This window comes from Cryptotermes secundus, unplaced genomic scaffold (assembly GCF_002891405.2).
Source record: "Cryptotermes secundus unplaced genomic scaffold, Csec_1.0 scaffold955, whole genome shotgun sequence".
Taxonomy (NCBI): Eukaryota; Metazoa; Arthropoda; class Insecta; order Blattodea; family Kalotermitidae; genus Cryptotermes; species Cryptotermes secundus.
This window is the reverse complement of record NW_019744422.1, coordinates 39,097-59,765: the sequence shown is the minus strand read 5'-3', so window position 1 is coordinate 59,765 and position 20,669 is coordinate 39,097. Positions and strand designations below refer to the sequence as shown.

At 40.5% G+C, this 20,669-nt stretch overlaps 2 protein-coding genes across 2 annotated transcripts in view; one reads left to right on the top strand and one right to left on the bottom strand.

Moving 5' to 3' along the window:
• LOC111874767 (alanyl-tRNA editing protein Aarsd1) overlaps positions 1-12,189 on the bottom strand; it is a 21,154-nt gene extending 8,965 nt beyond the window's left edge. Inside the window, exons 1-8 of the mRNA XM_023870540.2 lie at positions 12,033-12,189; positions 10,855-10,983; positions 9,727-9,886; positions 9,272-9,364; positions 8,730-8,851; positions 7,574-7,821; positions 6,791-6,857; positions 4,960-5,051 (exon numbers count right to left, since the gene is read on the bottom strand). Of these exons, the coding sequence (XP_023726308.1) occupies positions 4,960-5,051; positions 6,791-6,857; positions 7,574-7,821; positions 8,730-8,851; positions 9,272-9,364; positions 9,727-9,886; positions 10,855-10,983; positions 12,033-12,071 (950 nt within the window). The 5' untranslated portion in view covers positions 12,072-12,189. The remainder of the gene's footprint in view (positions 1-4,959; positions 5,052-6,790; positions 6,858-7,573; positions 7,822-8,729; positions 8,852-9,271; positions 9,365-9,726; positions 9,887-10,854; positions 10,984-12,032) is intronic.
• Positions 12,190-12,306: 117 nt separating this feature from the next.
• Positions 12,307-20,669, top strand: part of LOC111874768 (translocon-associated protein subunit alpha) — a 16,365-nt gene continuing 8,002 nt past the window's right edge. The window contains exons 1-4 of the mRNA XM_023870541.2: positions 12,307-12,493; positions 12,705-12,899; positions 15,282-15,541; positions 18,887-19,154. Of these exons, the coding sequence (XP_023726309.1) occupies positions 12,433-12,493; positions 12,705-12,899; positions 15,282-15,541; positions 18,887-19,154 (784 nt within the window). The 5' untranslated portion in view covers positions 12,307-12,432. The remainder of the gene's footprint in view (positions 12,494-12,704; positions 12,900-15,281; positions 15,542-18,886; positions 19,155-20,669) is intronic.

Below are 20,669 nucleotides of genomic sequence, written 5' to 3'. Positions count from 1 at the left end.
GAGCTCTCACTTTCACTTGACACATTTTGGGCAGCCCTGTGGCCCCCGTCACTGTCACTGTCACTGATAATGGCCTCGCTATCAGAAGACGAAGCAGTTGGCAAATCTGATAGCTCATCGGAGAACATATCTAATATTTCCTGTCCTCCGAGAGATCGCAACTGCTTTCGTCTCTGAGCCATGTTGAACTGGTAGCTGCGTGGTTCATACGTGCAAGCTTGGATTAGAACAAAGCCAATTTTGTTTAGGTTGTGACAGGAAATGACTCTAGTCGAGTTACTAGATAAGGCAGCAATCATTCCCGAGGTCATCTATGCAGTAGTTACGATTCAACGAAGCCACACAGCGATATATAGCGTTTTGCAACATAATGTGACCGTAGAGGGCCATATGGCCCCTCCGGTCCGCAATGTGTTAAATATAAAATAGAATGATTGATAATGTCCAAAAACATAATGATATTAATATACTGTGACATGATGGCTGAAACCAGAATAATGGAGCGTAAAGAGAGAGCTGTGGCAACGAATGCACATGCAACAACAGAGTAAACGGTTGGGTGACTGCTAGTTAACGGCTGCTATAAAAGTTCAAGACACTGTTAGAAACAGTGTATTCTGTGTGGTCTGTGATGAGGTTATATAAGGAGACCTCAGACACAATGCAGAAGTCATACAGAATCATGACAATGAAAACGTTTGCATCATAGGCCAAGGTGAAGCCAGCTATAGAAATTTTAAGAGGCTTAGCCTCGGCAGTGGTCAAGCTTACAGCCACCTAAGTGACTAGCTGCCGTTGTAGCATAGGATAAGTAAGATAGGCATCATCATCTTTCCAAAGCCGGGACTGACAGGAGGACTTGTATATAGTGCAAAAGCAAGAATTTTTAATAATATGCCATACGTGCAATATGTACCCTTGGCTAAGGTCAAGCATATTCATTAAAGGAAACCCCCATCCTGTCCTCAGAGAGGATGTTACACAAGGACTATGAACACAAAGGTTCAGCTGCAAAAAGATTGAGGGTCTCAAGAGGCTTGGCACCAAGACGAACTGATTGGCAGTAAACCACCAGCTGTAAAGTAACTCTGATTCTGAAGAACAGACAGAAGTTGCGAGACAGTCACCAGCCAGTAACGTGAACAGAAGAGGACTGTTGAGATCTATTGCCAGTGGGGTGGGACTAAGTCCCTTTTACTGCGGCCACTTCTGGCCTATTGTACCAGCCCCACGATAGGTGAGGGTGATTGTGGAGCAATTGGTGGAATGAACATGGGCAGGGGAAACCGAAGCACTCAGAGAAAACCTGCCCCAGCGCCACTTTGTCCACCACAAATTCCACTTGACCAGACCCGGGAAGCCAGCGACTGTCTGTGTCCATTCTTTTCATGTTTTCTGTTACATATGTTTCCTCATTTAACCGCATCAGTGGCTGCTTAATATACACCTTCAATTTTGATGTTTACAAAGAACATATACTGTGTTGTACATACCCTTATTTTCACCAAATTTAAATCTCGCCTATTGAAAAGTTTGGTCTAGAGGTAATGCTCTAATCTTATATTTGGGGGATGCTCAGTTTGAATTTTGGCCAGGACAAACTATCCTGACTGATGATTTTGTGGTTTTCCTCAGTCCCTCCAGGCAAATTCTAGGATACTACCTTAATTAGGCAATGACTACTTCTAAATTCTGATTCTCCAGTCCTCCAACCATATACAGTCTAGGTACTGACAGCATCATTAGGTAAAAAGAAAATATTGTCTAATAACCTTGTTTTAGATTTTCTACCTCCTCTTCCTTGTTACCGATATTTATAAGTCCATGCTCTATTGGAAAAGGTTTTTTTTTGATATAATAAAATTCACAGGTTCTGGAGCAAATAAGTGCACTAAGATTCGCTCAGCCGGAAGGCCATTGTGTTCGAAATTGGCTGTCTCCATAATTACAGTCAATGTGGGAAATAACCTGAAATCATGGAGGTGGAGGGGGATGTGTGTGTGCATGTGCAATCTTCCTTGCTGATTGTGCACTGGGTGATGCAAGTGCGGAGTCACACTGAGCAGTCTTACACACACACACTGTAGAACATGTTCATAGTTACTTATCTGGAGAGTAGTCCCTCGTCTGTTTTGGACATAATTTTGCTTCAGTTACCTCTTAAAGTAGGTCCATGTAACCCAATCTTTTAAGTAACATCTGTGTAGCTTGCTTGGATCTTAAGATGACAGCCCAATTCTGTGCTGTGTTCTGCCAGTGATAACTAGGTCAGCTAAAAGAGGCATACATGCCAGGCATATTGCGTGCATCTTTTCTCAGTGGATTGTCCTGTCACTCCTACATACACGGTTCCACACTCACACTGGATTGTTTTAAAACCCCTGAAATCACAATATTCTTGAGCCATCCTTGACAGGACTTATCATGTGTGAACACTTCTTAGCTAGGATGTGAACCATACTTCATGAGAAATTCTGACCTACCAATAATTTGATTCAGTGTAGTGTGTTGGAATAGTAATATGGACACTCTGACTGGTGTCCCTTTATATAGCTTTCCTGCATTTATGATGCCAACTATGTTAAAGTTGGCTGTGTTGTACAGTCCATCTGAACACTTCCCATAGGTGTCAAATTCCATCACAGATTCTTGTGTCGCAGAATATCTTGACGTGGTTAATAAATGTAGGTATCCATACATTTCTGTGCTGGGCAATGGAATGACTCTGCATGAAGACAAAGATCTGTATGCATGGCATTTCTATATGAGCCATCCAAGTTTTTCGTCACCAGTATGTGTAGGAGAGTATGGAAGCCGCTTTTTTTTTTCAGTTTCCTCAGACAAGTAGTTGTACATGTTATTTAAATGTAAAATTGTTGTAATTCCTCCATTCCATGTGGCAAGGAGACAGGTATCAACAAGGGCTGTTCGAAATAGTTGACAAAGTTATTGGTCATCACCAGTGCAAGGAGTGACTCCATGTGTATTTTCAATTAGAGAAAGTGAATGTTAAAGTCTGTGAATAGATGTGACATCCAGCTTAAAATTGCTGCTCTGGTAGCTGTAAGGCTCCTTGTATGGAGCTATGGTGAAGAAGGAAACAGAATCAAGACTGACCAAGATACCTGTCTCTGTAACAGGCCGTGGAGGCCCATGGGGTTATGAGATGTTGAGGTTTCCACATTTTCCAGATGATCGGCTCATAGATGGTGGCAAGGTTGTCAGCCCTACGCGTGGGCAGCCCTTTACCCCCAAGAACATTTCAAGAATATTCCTGGTACTCATTTCTGTTAGAGGCTGAGTTGACTCCAGGGCCATAGTGCAGCTGGAAGGATTAGGTCAGTTGGAAAAACCCAATGACCTCATCGGGACTTGAACCCGCAACCTTCCGGCTTGTAGCATAGTGCCTCAATCAACTACACTACCGCATGCCTGTTTCTTGTACAGTGGTGAAATATAGTCTGTGTACGAAAGCTGCTGAGCTCTTAATGTGGTGGTCTGTGAAACCAACTACGGTTGCCAGTCCTGCTAGTTGGTTTGGAAGAATATGTGTTGGTGAACTGGCACAGTCTGTTCTCAGCAATGAGGATCAGTCATCAAGCTGATGGACTATCTCCAGGCTTTAAAATGGTTGAGGGGGAAGAGATGATAGTCGCTATCTGAGTTAAGCAGGTAACCTGGCCATCAGGATAAGCATCACTGAGCTGAGTCTACATTGGAAATGTGGACCATTCAATTTGACTGTGCCCTGACACCGTTCAACGTACCAGTATTACCAGCGAAGAAGAGGCAGTGCAGTGACTTAACATAAGTGACTACACACACACACACACATATATACAATGGGTATGCCTATGGCCACCTGCAAGCTGTCAAATGGCACTTCTGTCAAAGTTCCAACAAACTCTTTGCAAGTGACACAGAGATGTTGCATTACTTTTTTACTCCCTCTCATATACACACAGTGCATATGGGAAAGTACTGTCATAATGAAAATTATGAGATTTTGATGGATTTATGCATTTTCAGCACCTCTAAACACAATATTTGTTTTTGAGGTCCCACCTGCCTACACTGCTGTACGTATACTAATGTCAGACTGGATGGATTTTATGCATATTCATTATTTAAGAGTACGTCCATTGTAGGTCAGTGCCTAGTGAATATGAAAATTCTAGCAACCAAAAATAGAGGTCCTTCAAATAGGCCTCCAAAACGAAGTGGTAATTTTCTTGAAAGAGTCAATTTCAGTAGTTTGTGGAATACCTATCAGTCTATGGCTCTACAGTCCTTTTGTTGGAACTTGCCGCTTTTTCAGTTTCTTAATCCTGTACACAGTTGATAGGACTCCTTTGTCTGGGGTCAGCCCATTGCAAGGCCACTACCTACACAATAAACACACACAGACATCCATGCTTTGAGTGGAATCTGAACCCACGCTCCCAGAGTTCGAGCAAGTGAAGACAGTTCATGCCTTAGACCACGCGGCTGCTGCGATCAGCAGTTTATAGAGCTAATGTCCTTAAATAAAACTGCATAGGTGGTATCTTCAGGAACATAACAGTATGCACACTATGGACCCAAGGGAGAAATGTCAATTCTGTTCAAACTGGTTATACCAGTTGGACAGAATTCACTGTTGTTCAGTATTCAGTAACCAACAGTGGTTTACCAAGGTAACAATCAAGGCCAAGCATATGAGGAAAGTATGTGCAAGGTCTTTACACCGATGTTTATACAGACACAGGGATATGTGTGCATGTGCATATGTTCAGATATTTGTGGTCGTTCCCAATATTGACTTTGTTCATGGAGACAGCCAGTCCTCAGCATGTTGGTCTTTTGATGAGTAGTGATGCTGTTGGTCCAAGAAATTTTAGTGCCCTTCTCTCTCACACAAACATTTTGGGATGGCAGATTCTTAACTCATAACATGCCCCTCTAATGCACATGAATTACCTGTGAAGTGAGTAGTAACGAGGGATGGGCACCTGCTGCTTGATACATGCAGCTTCACGTACTGCTATTTCTCGAAGCACAGCCTGCAGGTTCTGCAACCATGACAACCACAACCAATTGTAACATGTCTGGTCTGCTGGTTAGGTTTTGTTTTTTAGTGATAGTTTACGTAAACTCGTTAATTGCAGGTATTAGGCCATGTATGTATCCCATCACAATGGTTCCATCAGCTGCTAAGAAAACACAATTCAAGAAATAAACAGTGGCTTGTACTCTGCAATATTGCATTCTGACACACGTAAGTTTCTAATTTTGAAGTTATTTTTAGCAGTTTTTACTGTGTTTTTGGGGTCCATCAATTCCACACACAGGAGCCAGGCTAGCGTAGTTGGTATGGCAACTGGCTACAAGATGGATGACCGAGGTGTCAGAGTTCAAGTCCTGTCATTGAGACCAGCTGTGGGGTGCACCCAACCTCCTACCCACTGGGTATCAGGGGCTCTTTCCCCAGGAGTAAAGCAGCTGGGGTGTGAAGCTGACCACTCACCTCCAGATAGTGCTGAGGTCAAGAAAATGCAGATCTATACATTCACTCCCACATGTGCCTTCATGGTGTAGTGCTTAATTAGTTAAACACAGGGACAGCTTTACGTTTTTTTTTTTCTTTTTTCCTTGGCACTACAGCCCCAATGGGCCTAGGCCTACCTCCATGAACTTTTCCGTTCACTTCGGTTTTTCTAGATCTTACACATATGGTAGGCCTCCTTGGGTGAGTGATCAGCTCGTCACAAGGGCTCTACCTGTAGACAAACACAGAAAAACACACACAAACATCCATGCCCTGAGTGGGATTCGAACCCATGATCTTGGCTTCTGAGCGAGCAAAGACAGTGCATGCCTTAGACCGTGACCGGCAGCTTTACCTTTACCATGCTATATACTGTGGCCTCTTTATAGTCCCAATATTTCACACACAGTCTGACAACTGGACTGATTATTTAAAAGAAATATTGTGTCTGACCTTTACAGAATGGTCATCTTCAAAGCATTCACCAAATAGCTTTTTCTGTGTCTGGAAACATTGCCAGAAATCATTTTCCAGGGGTGCTTTGAGTACTGCTATAACAATGTTCTGAAATCTTGATCCACAGATGTGATACTTTCCCCCTCCCACTGTTTTTTGAAGGTCAAAAACTGCTTTTCTCCCAAAATCGATAGGTAAGTTTCAAGCTTTATTAGACATAGAGGAAGTGAGTTGAGTAAAAACTTGTAATGACATGATTTGTAGTCCATATCATGAGAAACTCACTGGTTTTTTATTGGAGTCTCTGGCATCAATAGTTATCAAGATATAGAAGACAACGCAAACCTCCATTTCAGCCAAAAACGCGTTTTTTTTGCATTATAAAAACGGCTGTGCCGGGAGAACCGAGCAGATTAATATTTTTTAAAAATATTTCTGAAGTATGAAAATATGTAGAAACAAGTGTACAAAATATATATATATATATTTTTTTTTTAAATGGTCAAGCGACCTATCTGGATGAATTCACATGGAATGACCCACCTACCTCCCAGTCCTGGTATAGGGACTAGCTCTATCGATTGTCCCTAACTGAGTAGGTTCCACCTAAAGACAGGCATAAATCAGTCTCCAAAATGTTGCATATTTTAAATAAAAACAGGGCAATGGATAATGTCTAGAAACCCCATAAATGTATTAATATACTCTCAGCACAAACTTTTATATCTTATTTACACTTGAAATGGTATAGATAAAGTAATTTCATATCAAATCAGAAGTTGCAAATTTTCCCTTAGTGGTATGTACCTTGTTGGCACATTTTAAAGACTTCTGCAATTTGTCCACCAACTCAACATGGTCTGCAGGCCCATTTCTGGAAGCAACAACAGCTTTATTAATCATGAACCAACCACTTTGCACAAGGGTGATTAAAATCAATAAATCCTACCCTGATATTAACAAGAACTGGATAGGTCTTAACTTTCCTATTGCATGAACTTACAGTACTACAACTCATATACTGTTAATGATATATTCAGATAATGTTAATTTACATTGCAATAATGACATTTAATTCCACTCATGAGCTAGGGTGCTGGAATCATGCGCAGATGATCGTTCTAGCAAGTCAAAATTCTGTTGTTTACAACTGTAAATATATATTGGTTATCTGCTATCTTTTTAAAGAACCTGTTACTTAAGCAATTTTTTTGTGTATGGAAAACTTTTCAGGCATGACTAAAGTTTCACACTTTCATCATGTCTGTAATTGTTTAGCTATAAACAATTTTTCACGTTTATGTGGACATTTTATAACTGATTACTCCTCCTTGATAACCTATTTCACCAAATTTGTGTATACAAATAGCGTCAAATTGTTGGACAGACTATATGCTGTCACTTCTTGTGAAGTTTTATAGTTCTGGGGTCTCCCCTTTGTTCAAGTACATTATGTCATATGGAATGATTTAAAAAGGACTGCATGATGCAGAATTTAACACCACTGGCTGGAGTTTGTAAGTAAGCCAAATAACTAGCATTAGCTTAGAGAAGAATGAATTAATGAACAGTGGTAACAGTCTGGCATACTTCAGCAGAGCAGTGAGTTGGTGTTCACGATGTAGACATGCTGATAGTTGTTGCAATACACGTCCTCCCACCAAGAAATACAGGTTCATCTTATTTTTCTTCCCTTTCTCCATGCGCAGCAGCTTTATAGTCTGCAGCTGGCTCAGGTTTGTTACGTGTGTCCCACAACACATGTTGCTCTCCACCCCCTCAATTGTCACAATGCGTACTGCCCCCTTGTGATCATCTGGCAGTCCTCTCGTCCTCACCTACAATAACATTAATTTCCTGTAATGGAGTGGTCTTTCAAACGGACAATGGACAACTGTTCCAAGTAGCACCATTATCAGTGTAGTGTTTTCCAAAATTACACTGCAGATAAAATCAGTACAAACTCCTTGTTCTCCTGATGTATGTCATGGCATCATTACTCTCTAACTGATTTTAAGTATTCTTGTGAACATACCATCCAGTCTTGAGGATGCCATGTCAGTTAGAGCCAATGTAACATACTGCAAGGTTTACTCCAGCACTTTTATTACCCATCCTCCTGTCCAGTGGGTAACAGAGGCCTTTCCCTCAGGGGTAAAGCAACCAAGGCATGAAGGTGACCACTAATTTTCATCTAGTGTTAAGGTTAAGAATACATGGATCTATACCTCCACTCCCTTGTACATGTTCATGGTGTGGGACTTTAATTAAACATGGACAACTTTACATGTTATAGTGTAATATCTATAAGCTAATTTGCTGAGTCTTTCAATAGCTCAAGACCTATGAGCAATGTAAACTCTCTGGAATATGCCTCTCCACTTCTGGAAAATTAGTAATCCTACAGTGCGCCGGGATAGCACAGTTGGTATAGCAACTGGCTACTGGCTGGATAATGGAGTGGTCGAAGTTCGAGTCCTGGTGGGGTCAAGAATTTTCTCATCTGCATGTCCAGACCAGCTGTGGGGTCCACCAAACCTCCTATCCGATGGGTACTGGGGGTAAATCAGCTGGGGTGTGAAGCTGATTGCTTACCTCCAACTAGTGCCAAGGTCAACAAAATGTGGGTCTATACATCCACTCCCCCATACGCCTTCATATAGTGTAGTACTTAATTAGTTAAGCACAGGGACAACTTTACCTTTAGTAATCCTACATGTCTTGCATTATTTGTATTGTAACTCACTTTCCTGAGCTCTGTGTCACCTTCTTCATATACTGTGACAAAGACAGGAGTTGCTGCTCGTATTTTCTCATTAACAAGGTCTTCTAGTTTGTCCAGATTTAATGGTTTAACACTTCGGATATCTGCAAACGTTAAAAATCATTACAGTGTTGCACTGGACCAGCCAGTTTCATGATTCTTTAATGATTATCTAAAATGATAACAAAATATTTCCTTCAATACAATATGGTCAGCAGAAATTATAACTTAGTATGTAATTCATCAGCTTGATGCTCTATTTCTGACCATATATTCCATTAGAAGACATGCCTGAAATCTTTTAGATTAGTGAAAAATCTCTGTAAAACTGTGGCAGGTTCAGCAAGTGGTCAGTATTGGACTGCTTTTAAAAATAAATAAAGCCTCAGAAGGGATCACATCAGTATTAGAACTAGCCACAGCAACAAACCTTAAACCAAAGTCAGTGTGATGACAGGCATGTTCCAGATTTACAGCAAAAATGTGTGATGTAAATCAGAGTTGGTCATTGTGCTACATCTCACCAAATTCTACGTATGACTCCCCTTCTCCCAGCCACCAGGATGTAGTGGGGTAGCTGAAGTATATATCTGCTAGAGCTGTGATGAGGTGTTGGCCTGAGAATTGGACATGATTGCATCATTATCTCCTGAGAACCTGAATCTTCAACTTTGCTAATATCTAGACATGATCCTGAACCTGTGCAGTCCATTTAAAATCTTAATATCATTCTTTCATGTGCTGTATGTTCAGTCTATCTTATTCTCTTTAATACAGTTATCCTAACAGTATTCAAACCAAGCAACTTGGTCCAAGTGGTAACACTTGCGATCTGTATTGGAGAGGTGCCTGGTTTGAAACTCAGCTTAACAATGACAGTTCACTGGAGAGACTGAAGAAAATCATGAAGGGTCTCAGTCGAAACAGCCAGTAACCGCTGTGCGATTCAATCCTGGTTCCTCCTGCACACGTCTCTTACCTGAATGCTGTTGCATGTGGTCCAAACGTCTCTCCCAGTCTATCTTCTGCTTAACCAGTTTGCCAACTGGTAATGCAGATTCCACAAAGTGGACAGCCTCTGTCCCACGTCTTGTCACATGCAGGACTGCCACATTATCCATTAAACCATGATCACATGGCTGTTTGGAAGGATAAAATGTGTTTCAGTACAACAAAGTGTCCAAGAATGTATTATTCCTGTTACTCCCAAACAATGAGGTATTTTATTAATCTCCTCTATCCCTCCAGGCAAATACAGTGATAGTCTCTTAAAAACAATAGTTCTGAAAAAGAAAAAATATGCACTACTGTGTCAACATTTGTTTTATTAGCTGTTGGTTGTGACACTACATGTTTCGACCCTTTTCTTGGGTCATCTTCAGGTGCAAAAGAGTATTGGTATTAGATCCTGACTTCATATTATGTTTGTATGAATTTTAAACTTCTGTGGGAAAAGGCTAACATATTTGCAGGTCCATAAAATGTTGAATTCAGACACAAGAAATAATAAACGTTCATTTGAAAAGTTTTGTATTGGGAGGGAGAGTTCTGAAAAGGCTGTAAGATATGGAGAAACAGCAACAAAATTAGTGAAGGCTGATCATTCATGTTATAGCTTTTTTGCTGCATTCCATATCAGAGCTTGTGCTTATAAGTCTATTATATGTAAGAAGGTTCACATCATTACTTGACTCTGTTCCCAGAAAAGACTGATGAACAGTTTTTCCACTCTGCCACTAATCCACCTGTACCCCATAATCAGCATGACATTTTTTTGCAGTATATGGGTGTAAATATGATACAAACTGTTATAGAACAAATATCTCAAGCATCTGCATCTGGATAAAACCTGTTTCTTCATATCCGGAGTGAAGTCCACAAATTACTGTAATAATTTGTGAATATCTGTAAAACAGTGACTACGAGCTTTAAAATGGTTTGGTTCTACAACTAAATAGTACCTGATTCAGAACAATACATGTGATCACCAGACTGTAAAATTGTTTACTTTTGCTCAACATACATATGTTTAAACTAATTAAGAATGGCCAAATTTGAATCATGATATCAGAAATGGTACAGAATTGCAAAGGAAAATTGACTATACCTGTCCACCCCCTTCAGGAAAGAATATGGTGTCTTCCAGAACAACTTCATAACAACTGAGAGTCGTAATCTTTCCACCGATTACTGTTTTTAGTTGTCCTTCGGTGCATGTCACAACTTTGGATGTGAACTAGAAAGCACATGAATAATATATAAAACATCATATTCCAAAGCTGCTTTGTTATTAAAACAATGTATTTCAGCTGAACTAGGCCCATCAAGTCACAACACCTAAGATTCATTTTAATCTGACCTTACATCTCAGACATTCAAACAGATGAATTGTTCAGTTCTCTGGGACATAATGTTATGTAGGCCATCGAAAGTCAACCGTTTCAGAGGAACAAGTCACCACTATCTTCAGGGTTGAAGAATATGCAGGTGGCAAGGAGAGCTTGGATTACTCTTTGAACCTCAAGATGGAGGCAACATGTTCCCCTGAAATGTCTGTTGACTTTCAACAGACTACATCACATTATGTAAGATTTGAGGTTTTCATGGCAGTGACAATGAAGAAAGCAGTTTTCTGGGATGTGGCACCGCATAGATGTGGTGTTAACTGACGTTTCGGAGGAACGTATCACCTCCATCTTCAGAGTAGAAGGAAAAATAAGAAAATCTGCAAGTGAAGAGACAGAACAGGTGCAAGCAGACTAATGTTGGAAATAAACTCAGCTATACGAGTATGAGAGCAGGAAAGGAAGGGACAAGTTTACATGGGAAANTAATGCCCTCAAACACTCAAACATGTTCAGGCAACCACTATACAACGTGTGTGACTTCAAGCATGCGTCAAACTATTAACGAACATTATTTCAGTAATCAAGTATGAAATATATACTGCCATTCATTAAGCATGTAATGAACCAGGATCTTTAATCAATATTGTGGTTAAAATATGTGGTATTAAGCGAATAATTGATAAAGCATATTGTTTTAGCGTTGAAATGGGTTTCTCTGTTTTCGAATATAAACATTAACCAATTTGAAAGAACTTTACTCCTTTTCTGACCACACCAATATAATTTGTATTTAACGACTGCTTATTCGTTGCCATACCAATCATATCGCACGTAGATGCAGTCTGTTTTACAATATCGGCAATATGACAATTCCCAACACATATTTGAAATAGAATGCTTAAATACATTAGTAGAAGTAATATGGGTGTACTGGTACCTCTTTTAAGAAACTATCCTCCTGACATTTAAAAACCATTGTTTAAATATTAGTTGCAAAAATGTACGTTCTAAATCCAGCGTATGTTTCTTACATTCACTATCTACCACCCGACTACTGACTAATATAACCTTAACACAAGTATTAGTTGTGATTATAACGTTGGTCCCACTGAACCCACTGGATGCCAGTGTTGGTTGCCTGGTTGTAATGTTTATTACGTCTTTTGTTTTCTGCCATGTGTTTCCGTCCTACTTCCACGTTGAGGCTACAAGTTGTGTCTTGAACTTCCCACAGTGCTTTTCGCTGTACGCCACGTTAAAATTTTAGTGCAATTAACGTGGTTATGTAGGAAGAGTTAAATCATATCTCAATTCTTGTGTTATATATACTCGTAAACATGAAGAACTTTATCGTATTGGCTGTGCTTCTGCCAGCTCTCATTCTTGCTCTTGATAAAGGTGAGTAGAATAAAATGGATGTATGTGATTGAGTCATTTATAACCGGTCTGGGTAGACCATTGGCTTCAGTTGCATGTGCATGAATTATTATGTGAACCTTTCGTATGAGAGTATGTAAAGGTAATATTTTGAAGGTCATTTAAAAAGAGAATGTTTACATGGAGTAAGTGGTCATATGCGTGAAGAATGCGTGATAATGTAACATTTCAGGGAGTCCTTTAGTTGCTAGAGCAGAAGAAGATGATGCAGATGACGAGATAGTTGATGTGGAAGGTGAGAGTGACGAAAGTTCTGTAACTGAGGAGGGAGGGGAAGAAGAAGAAGCCCAACCTAGAGCCTCTCCAGATGCAGATACAACTATTCTGTTCACCAGGCCTGTTATTTCTGGTACATCTGGAAACCTAGGTTGGTGTATGATGATTTCTTAAATTATATTTTGTTCACAAGTGTTCTATTGCTAAAATCAAAGTTATTACTACTTAGATTATTGTTTATATAATTATAGTATTTTCATCATAAAAATAAGTTGCAGTAAGGTAATAAAGTGGGCTGCGCCATGGCTCAAGCGGTTAGTCGGTGACTTCCCACCGCGGCGGCCCGGGTTCGATCCCGGGTCTGGTCAAGTGGGATTTGTGGTGGACAAAGTGGCACTGGGGCAAGTTTTCTCCAAGTTCTTCGGTTTCCCCTACCAATCTTCATTCCACCAATTGTTCCACAATCACTCTCACCTATCATCTGGGGCTGGTACAACAGGCCAGAAGTGGCCGCAGTACAAGGGACTTAGTTCCACCCCCCTAGCATTAAAAAAAAAAGGTAATAAATTTATGGGCTGTTGGAGAAGTGTCTGCTTAATGCTTATAAGGGGCACTCATTTAAGACATAAATATGTTAGTATTTATACAAGTGTTGAATTGAGATGTGAAATATGCTGCTTTCCAGTGGTAGTTTACTCTGTGATCTTAAAGGAAATAGTAAAAGGACTGACTCTTGTATCAGTTTATACTTATTGTCTGTCAGNCGCCAAATCCCAGAAGACTGCTTTCTTCATATAGTAAGTAGTACAACTCCCCTTACTTTAGCTTCTCACGAACATCCATATTCCAATAGATATTACATAGAAATTCATAACTGGTTACTATAAAGATATACTATATGCTTATCATAGTTTATAAGGACTGCTGGAAGTGATCCACCAGTGCAACGTGTCGTGTTATATACTAACATATTTTTTTTTTGCTTCAAGTTGGTGTTACAATTAAAGTAAAAAGATGCTTGTATCATCTGCTTTAATTGTAACACCAAGTAGAGGCAAAGAAATTTATGTTAGTATATAATACGACACGTTGCACTTGTATGGATCTGTATCATAACTGTATGTATTCCTATATACAACTGCCTGATGATAGTCTTATATGACCAAAACATGTAGCAGGAATAAAAGTCAAATTGTGAAACATTAAAAGTGAGTATATTTGTTGTGTTGATGGTTAACCTAATTACTGTATATAAGTGATAGACATTGTACAGCATTCCAACTTTGGTAGCTGGAGACAGTGCAGTAAACCTATCATTGACTTATGATCAGAATAGCAGTCTGCTGCATGCTAGAGTTAGGGATATATCTTCAGGTATGTCTCACTATCCATTGGCAAGGGTGAAGGTATACACGCACTCATAAAATGGAATTTTCATTTTACCCCAAAGTTTGCATGGTAGTGAAGGTGATGACTGCCAGCAGAAGAGACCTACAGCTTAACATAGTGGATCACAGTGGAGTGTGGTATACTGAACATTCACAGACTTTGGACATTGTTACAGAAGAGGAAAGAGAAAGCATGCAGAATAATTTCGGCATCTGGTCAGCCTTTGGGCAGATACATTCTGTACCTTCATGTCTGCAATGAGAAGTGTACAAGTGGGAATAATTTAAGAGCAGTTACTAATAATTCAGAATTATTTATTTTCTTGCCAAATGATTTTCTTTTACACTTTCATTTTTGGTATTGGCATGCAATTCAGTATGTGACCAGCTCATTTTCTTTGTATCATATTTTGACATGGTTAATGTTTGCTGACCAGCTTCTGTAGCAACACCACAGAAATTTGAACAGATATTTGTTCGATGAAGAAAGCTGTCTTCTGGGACATGGTGCTGTGTAGAAATTGTGTTAACCCACATTTCGGAGGAACGTATGGCCTCCATCTTCAGGGTGGAAGACAAGAAGAAATCCGTGAGTGAACCAGCTAGAGCAGGTGCAACAGATCGAGTCCAGTCGAGTAAACACAGCTGTATAAGAGAAGGAGGGAAGGAGTGTGGCTACATAGGGAAATAGTAGAGAGGGGGAGGAGAGGGGTCTGGTGGAATGGCCAGTAGGTAGTGGGCCAGAGCTGGTATAGAGTATGTATTAGGGGGAGAGAAGGGAATGTTAAATGGAAGGCATTAACCCTGTAGCTCAGGGGCTGCAATGGACCTGAGTGGCCTATAGGGTCTGCCATATTTCAGAGGTTACTTGAGGGAGCAGATGAGAGGCTTCCATGACTTGCTGAGACAAAACCCCACCTCTCTGTTCATATTGTTGGGATGGAGTTCAATCTCAATGGCTTCCCCAATGATCCATATAACGGGTCTTGGTGGTGAGGATGAGGTATTCTGATGCAGAATTCAGTCTCCCAAATCGATGCACAGCTGACTTTTCTGGATGTTCAAGATGGATGTGCCCCTGATGCTCCTTCAACCTCGTGGCCACTGAACGCCTAAATGTTGTAAACATGTCTGATTTATTTCAGAGTTGCCAGCTGGAAACCTCGTTGAGTTCCTTGTTGGGTTCACAAACAAGGGAAGTCAGGACTTTATGTTGGAAACCCTGGAGGCATCCTTCCGTTACCCTGTGGACTTCAGCTTCTACATCCAAAACTTCTCAACCATTGCTTATAACCGTGCTGTGAAGCCAAACCATGAAGCAACTCTTGCATATTCATTTATTCCTGCAGAAGCATTTGCTGGACGGCCATTTGGTTTGAACATTAACCTCAACTACAGGGACTTGGTAAGGGCACTCATCATCTAATGCTACATTTTGTGATAGCTGACAACTTCCTTGGTCCACATGATGCAGAATAGCGTTCTGATATTTCTGTGAAGATTCGCATACTGTTAAGGAACCTCTGATGCCTAAGGAAGTTGCATTTTTATTTGTATGTTCACATTTCCTTGGCAGCACAGACCTTTTGTTCAGGAATCAAGACTTTGCATCCTTTTTTTTTGTAACCATATATATCTCAGGCATTATGATAGTAATCAGGATCAGAATTGCACAAACTGCAGTGTATTTCTATACAGATGTTCATAATAACAGTATTATCCTTCTATGAGAGAGGCTGGTAAGAGTGAAGGAGGGATAACAGTGGGAAGCAGATCCTTTATGTTCACTCTGCCACTGCATGTGAAGCACCATGCATATTCTCAAGTTTGTAGTGTGTGTGTGTGTATATACAGGGTGTCCCAGGAGGAATGTGCCAAACTTCGGGAGGGTGTTCCTTATGTTAAAGTATGCCGATATAACCCAAAACACCTATGTCCAAAGTTGAACGGTTACGGAGATAATGGCCCAAGAAAAGTGTGGTCTTCTGGCAGGTCCAAGCACTGTACCTCGCTGTACCTCTCAGCTGAGAGCCCTTATCTATGTTTGTCCTTGAGTGCGATGATACTCCCTAGCCGTGCTTATGTAGTTGGCTCATACCAGAACGCGCAGTCAGCACGTTACGTCATCGCTCGCCAGTCATGTGTTATGTATACTGCTTGGAAACCTAAGGACAATTATGACATGGCGAGCGAGTATTTTGTACTTCAATTTTATGGCTTTCCGTCACTCACAAGTTGGTTTGATGTTACGTACATTATTAACATTACAGAATCCACATATTCCTGCCAGTTTTAATATGTATTTTATAATCAACAAGTGTGTAACCCCGGTCAAAGTTTGACACTTCTCGGGCCATTATCTCCGTAACCGTTCAACTTTGGACATAGGTGTTTTGGGTTATATCGGCATACTTTTAACATAAGGAACACCCTCCCGAAGTTTGGCACATTCCTCCTGGGACACTCTGTATATATATATACATATACAGTGTATACAATGAGGTTCTTTCCTTTTTAGATCTGTTCGTGGCTTTGTGCTTCACAGTGACTGGTGCACTGCTGGCTGCGAGGTGGATATGAATTTTGCCAGTGAATGAATATGCCTGTTGCCTGATAATGTTCAGAATGAAGTAGTTACAATTCACAGATCACAGGAGATGTTGAAAATGCTGCCCCTCTATATGTAGATGTTTCTCACACCAGTGAAAGAGGTCTGATTTACCGTTTGAAGCTGTTCTCCAGGAATATTTTCTTTTAGTTCTTCTGTTCGAGGGTTACTGCTGTAAACTTTGTCCTTCAGACAACCCAAGAAGAAACAATCACGATGATTAAGATTGGGCAAATGTGCTGGTCAGATATCACTGCTGATAATTGTGTTCCCAAAGACATCAGATAAAGCCTTTCACAGACATATGTGCAATGTGGGCAGTAGCTGAGTCTTTCTGAAAGCAGCTGTAGATTCTTCTCTTAATTAATTTTTTTGTTAAAACACAGGTCCAACAATCCTTGCACTTTCAGCAGTACTTCAGTAATTTGGGCTTTCGAAAATGTGGACAAGATTTCATTCCAAATTAGTTTGAATTAGTGAGCTCTTACTTATATATTACACAAAGGTAAAAAGGTAAAGCTGTCCCAGTAACATGCTGTGAAGACCCATGGGGTTGGGAGATATTGAGGCTGTCACATTTTCTAGACAGTTGGCTCACAGAGGCAGTGAGGTTGTCGTCCTTATGAGCCACATGCCCTTTACTCCCAGGAAGTTTCCTGGTACTCATTTCTATTAGATGTAGAGTCAACCCTGGGGCCATAGTGCGGCTGGAAGGATTATGTCAATTGAAAAAGTCCAATGGCCTTAACAGAAATAGAATCAAGATTTCATGAGGTTTACGGTGATTGGTTCTAACACATTGTGTTTGGCAATCTGTCTCAGAAAATCTTCAAACATTTTCCCTCTGTTTCTCTCACATTCTGCTAGGCTGAAGTTTTTATGCTGTATATGAACTTCTGGGTCAGACTTTCAGTGTCTGAAGTTTGGAAGATGGTCTTCTATACAATGAATGACTTTACTTTCACCCACCTGAGGCAAAGCAAAACCAGGATCTAGAAACGTGGCGTTTGCAGTTGAACATTCAGGAACTTGGTTCACTTACATTAAGTCACTGTTCAAATCATTGGTAATTTGCCTAAGCAAGAATGACCTTGTGGCGTACCGCCAGAAAGCCAGAATGGTTGAGGTGATCAGAGTTAATTTCCTAGGCAACAAGCAGCATTCCCACTGCAACGCCTTGGAACCCGAATGCTATCAAACCTAAGCAATGAATTGTTCGAGGCAGTTGCATGACAATGGCTGAGATAAACATGTATACTTCAGTGGGAATGGAATACCAGCAGGGTGTTGCCTATGAATAGCTTAAACAACAAATGCGTTACCCTGGAAATGGAAGGATATATGTGGAAACGAATACTACCAGCAGATAAAATAGAACCCTTGAACACGATGTTCCCTAGCCAGTCTGAGCGCATGCTACAAAAGTCAGGTTAGCTTCGATGAGACCAGTCAGTTTTTAATGTAGCTCTGACTAGAGCAGAAGCAAGCTCGCATCTGACAAAAGACAGAAGACACTTCATCAAGATCAGCGGGGCAAGTAATTATAAGAGTGAAGAGGAAACGTCTAAAGGATGTTATAAGTTGGTAATAATTGTGAGTGTAAAAGAGATTGTCCAATAAATGTCTTAGCGAAATCTGAGACCCACGTGAATTTACTTGTCGTGTTACATAGGCAACATGGGACAATATTTATATTTCTTCTCCACAGCAGGTAATCAGACAATTTTGACTGGGCACCACTGCACCACTGGCTTGAAGTGAACATGTCTAATGCATTAGGAGATACAGATTCTGTGGAACTGCACTCCTAAAGCACCTGTTGCTGAATGATGGTGATTGGCACAGCTACAGCTATGAGAAAATAAATGTCATTAAAATAATGCAGTTTTATTTGCAACATTAAATAGTGTAAACAAATAATACTGTCCTTATTCTAATGCTTATTTGCTGTTAAAGAATACATTAGACATACTGAGGGATTTTTCTGCGACTCATGAACGAGTCAGCAATGTTTCCATATAAATTAATGGGAACATAATTTTTTATTTACCTACATATTTGCATCTTATATATAGTTTTCATGGAACAAATTTCCTTTATAAATTGAAGGCTACAGCTGACCTCTGTTTTATTGTGTTTCAGGCTGGAAATGTGTTCCAAGAAGCTGTGTACAATGAAACTGTGCAGATTGTGGAACTGGAGGAGGGGTTGGATGGAGAGACGTTCTTCCTGTATGTGTTCATGGCAGCATGTGTAGTATTGATGCTTGTAGTTGGTCAGCAGTTTCTGTATTCTCTTGGGCGGAAGAGGGTTGGTAAAAAGCCTGTGGTTGAAACAGGCACTTCTAATCCTAATGATGTGGACTATGACTGGCTGCCCAAGGAAACATTGAACCACATCAATAAAAAGGGTGAGTGAGACGTGATCTTACCATGTCATGTGATGTAAGAAATTGATGCATATGATGTGAAGTTGCGCTATGATTACAAGTGTGAATATGTTTGCTTCTAAGGAACCACTGATGCACATCTTTATACCAGTTGAAATATTGTATGTACTTGTGTACCATGTGCCTGTATTCATGACATGCAATCTGCAGGGGAAAAGAGTAGTAAAGAATGGGATAACATTTTGAAGTAAACATACTTTGAAGCACTAGNTGCGAAGAAGGAAAGGACAAAGGCACTTTTTGTTTCTAGATTTAGCCCCGAGGTCACTGCCGATGATGTACACAAGTCCCTCAAGGAGCAATTAAGCCTTAAAAAGTTGGTTTGCACCAGACTTAGAACTAAATTTAACACTTATGCATCCTTCCATATCGCTGTTACTGAGGATGAATTTTCGCTAATCAATGACGTTGGTGTCTGGCCATCAGGATGCTTAATTGCCCCGTATTATGGTAAGCTTGCGCCTGACCAAGTATTTACCCCCAGCACATCTGAAGCTGGAGTGTCTGATGCTTCCGTTAAATCTGCCGTTAACCCAGCAGTTAACGACGAGGTAGATGGAGGCTGCTCGACATCCATCTAATCATGGCTGATTATAACGACTCTAGCATGGATGGTTTGGTCATATCTCGTTCTAAGTCTGCCAGCTGTCTCGGAATATATTATCAAAATGTTAGAGGACTACGGACGAAATATGTTGAATTTTATGATAATGTTTGTTCCACAGATTTTGACATTATTTGTCTGACTGAGACTTGGCTTAACGATTCGTGCTATGATTGCAATATATTTCCTAGTAGATATACCGTTTACCGGTCTGACAGTGTTTCCACCAGCAAAGCTCGTGGTGGTGGTGTCTTAACAGCCATTCCCTCCAGCTTGGGTTCCTGCAGGCGCAGGTATGATTTAGAACTCTGCTCTGAATGTGTATGGGTTGAGAGTCCCACAGTTGACAGCTACAATTTGCTTATTGGCAACCACTATTTCTCTCCTGACACTCCACCGGGAGTCATTATTGATTATTTCCACCTTCTTGAAAACATGCTTGACACCAATAGCTTTCGTGTTGTTTTATTAGGAGACTTCAATGTTCCTGGTTTTAACTGGGTGCGTGGGTCACCTCTGCCCAACTGTCACTACTACGCTAAACTTAAGGTGGATGCTATATACACTTCCGCATGTCTCCTTGGCCTTCGGCAGTATGCTGTAGCTGTTGACAACCATAACTTACTTGACTTAGTCTTCTCTAATCTCACCGATCTAAAGCCTAGTCCTTCTTACTCTGATTTGGTCAAGCCTGATCCATATCACCCTCCCTTAATTATTGATGTCCACCTTCCACATATTACCTATAATCCTGATTATAAGTTCAGCCATCGCAAATTCGCCGCCGGCAATTATACTCTGCTTTACAACACACTATCTGCGTGTGATTGGTCAGGAGTATATAGAGCTACTTCCGCTGATGATGCAGTTGC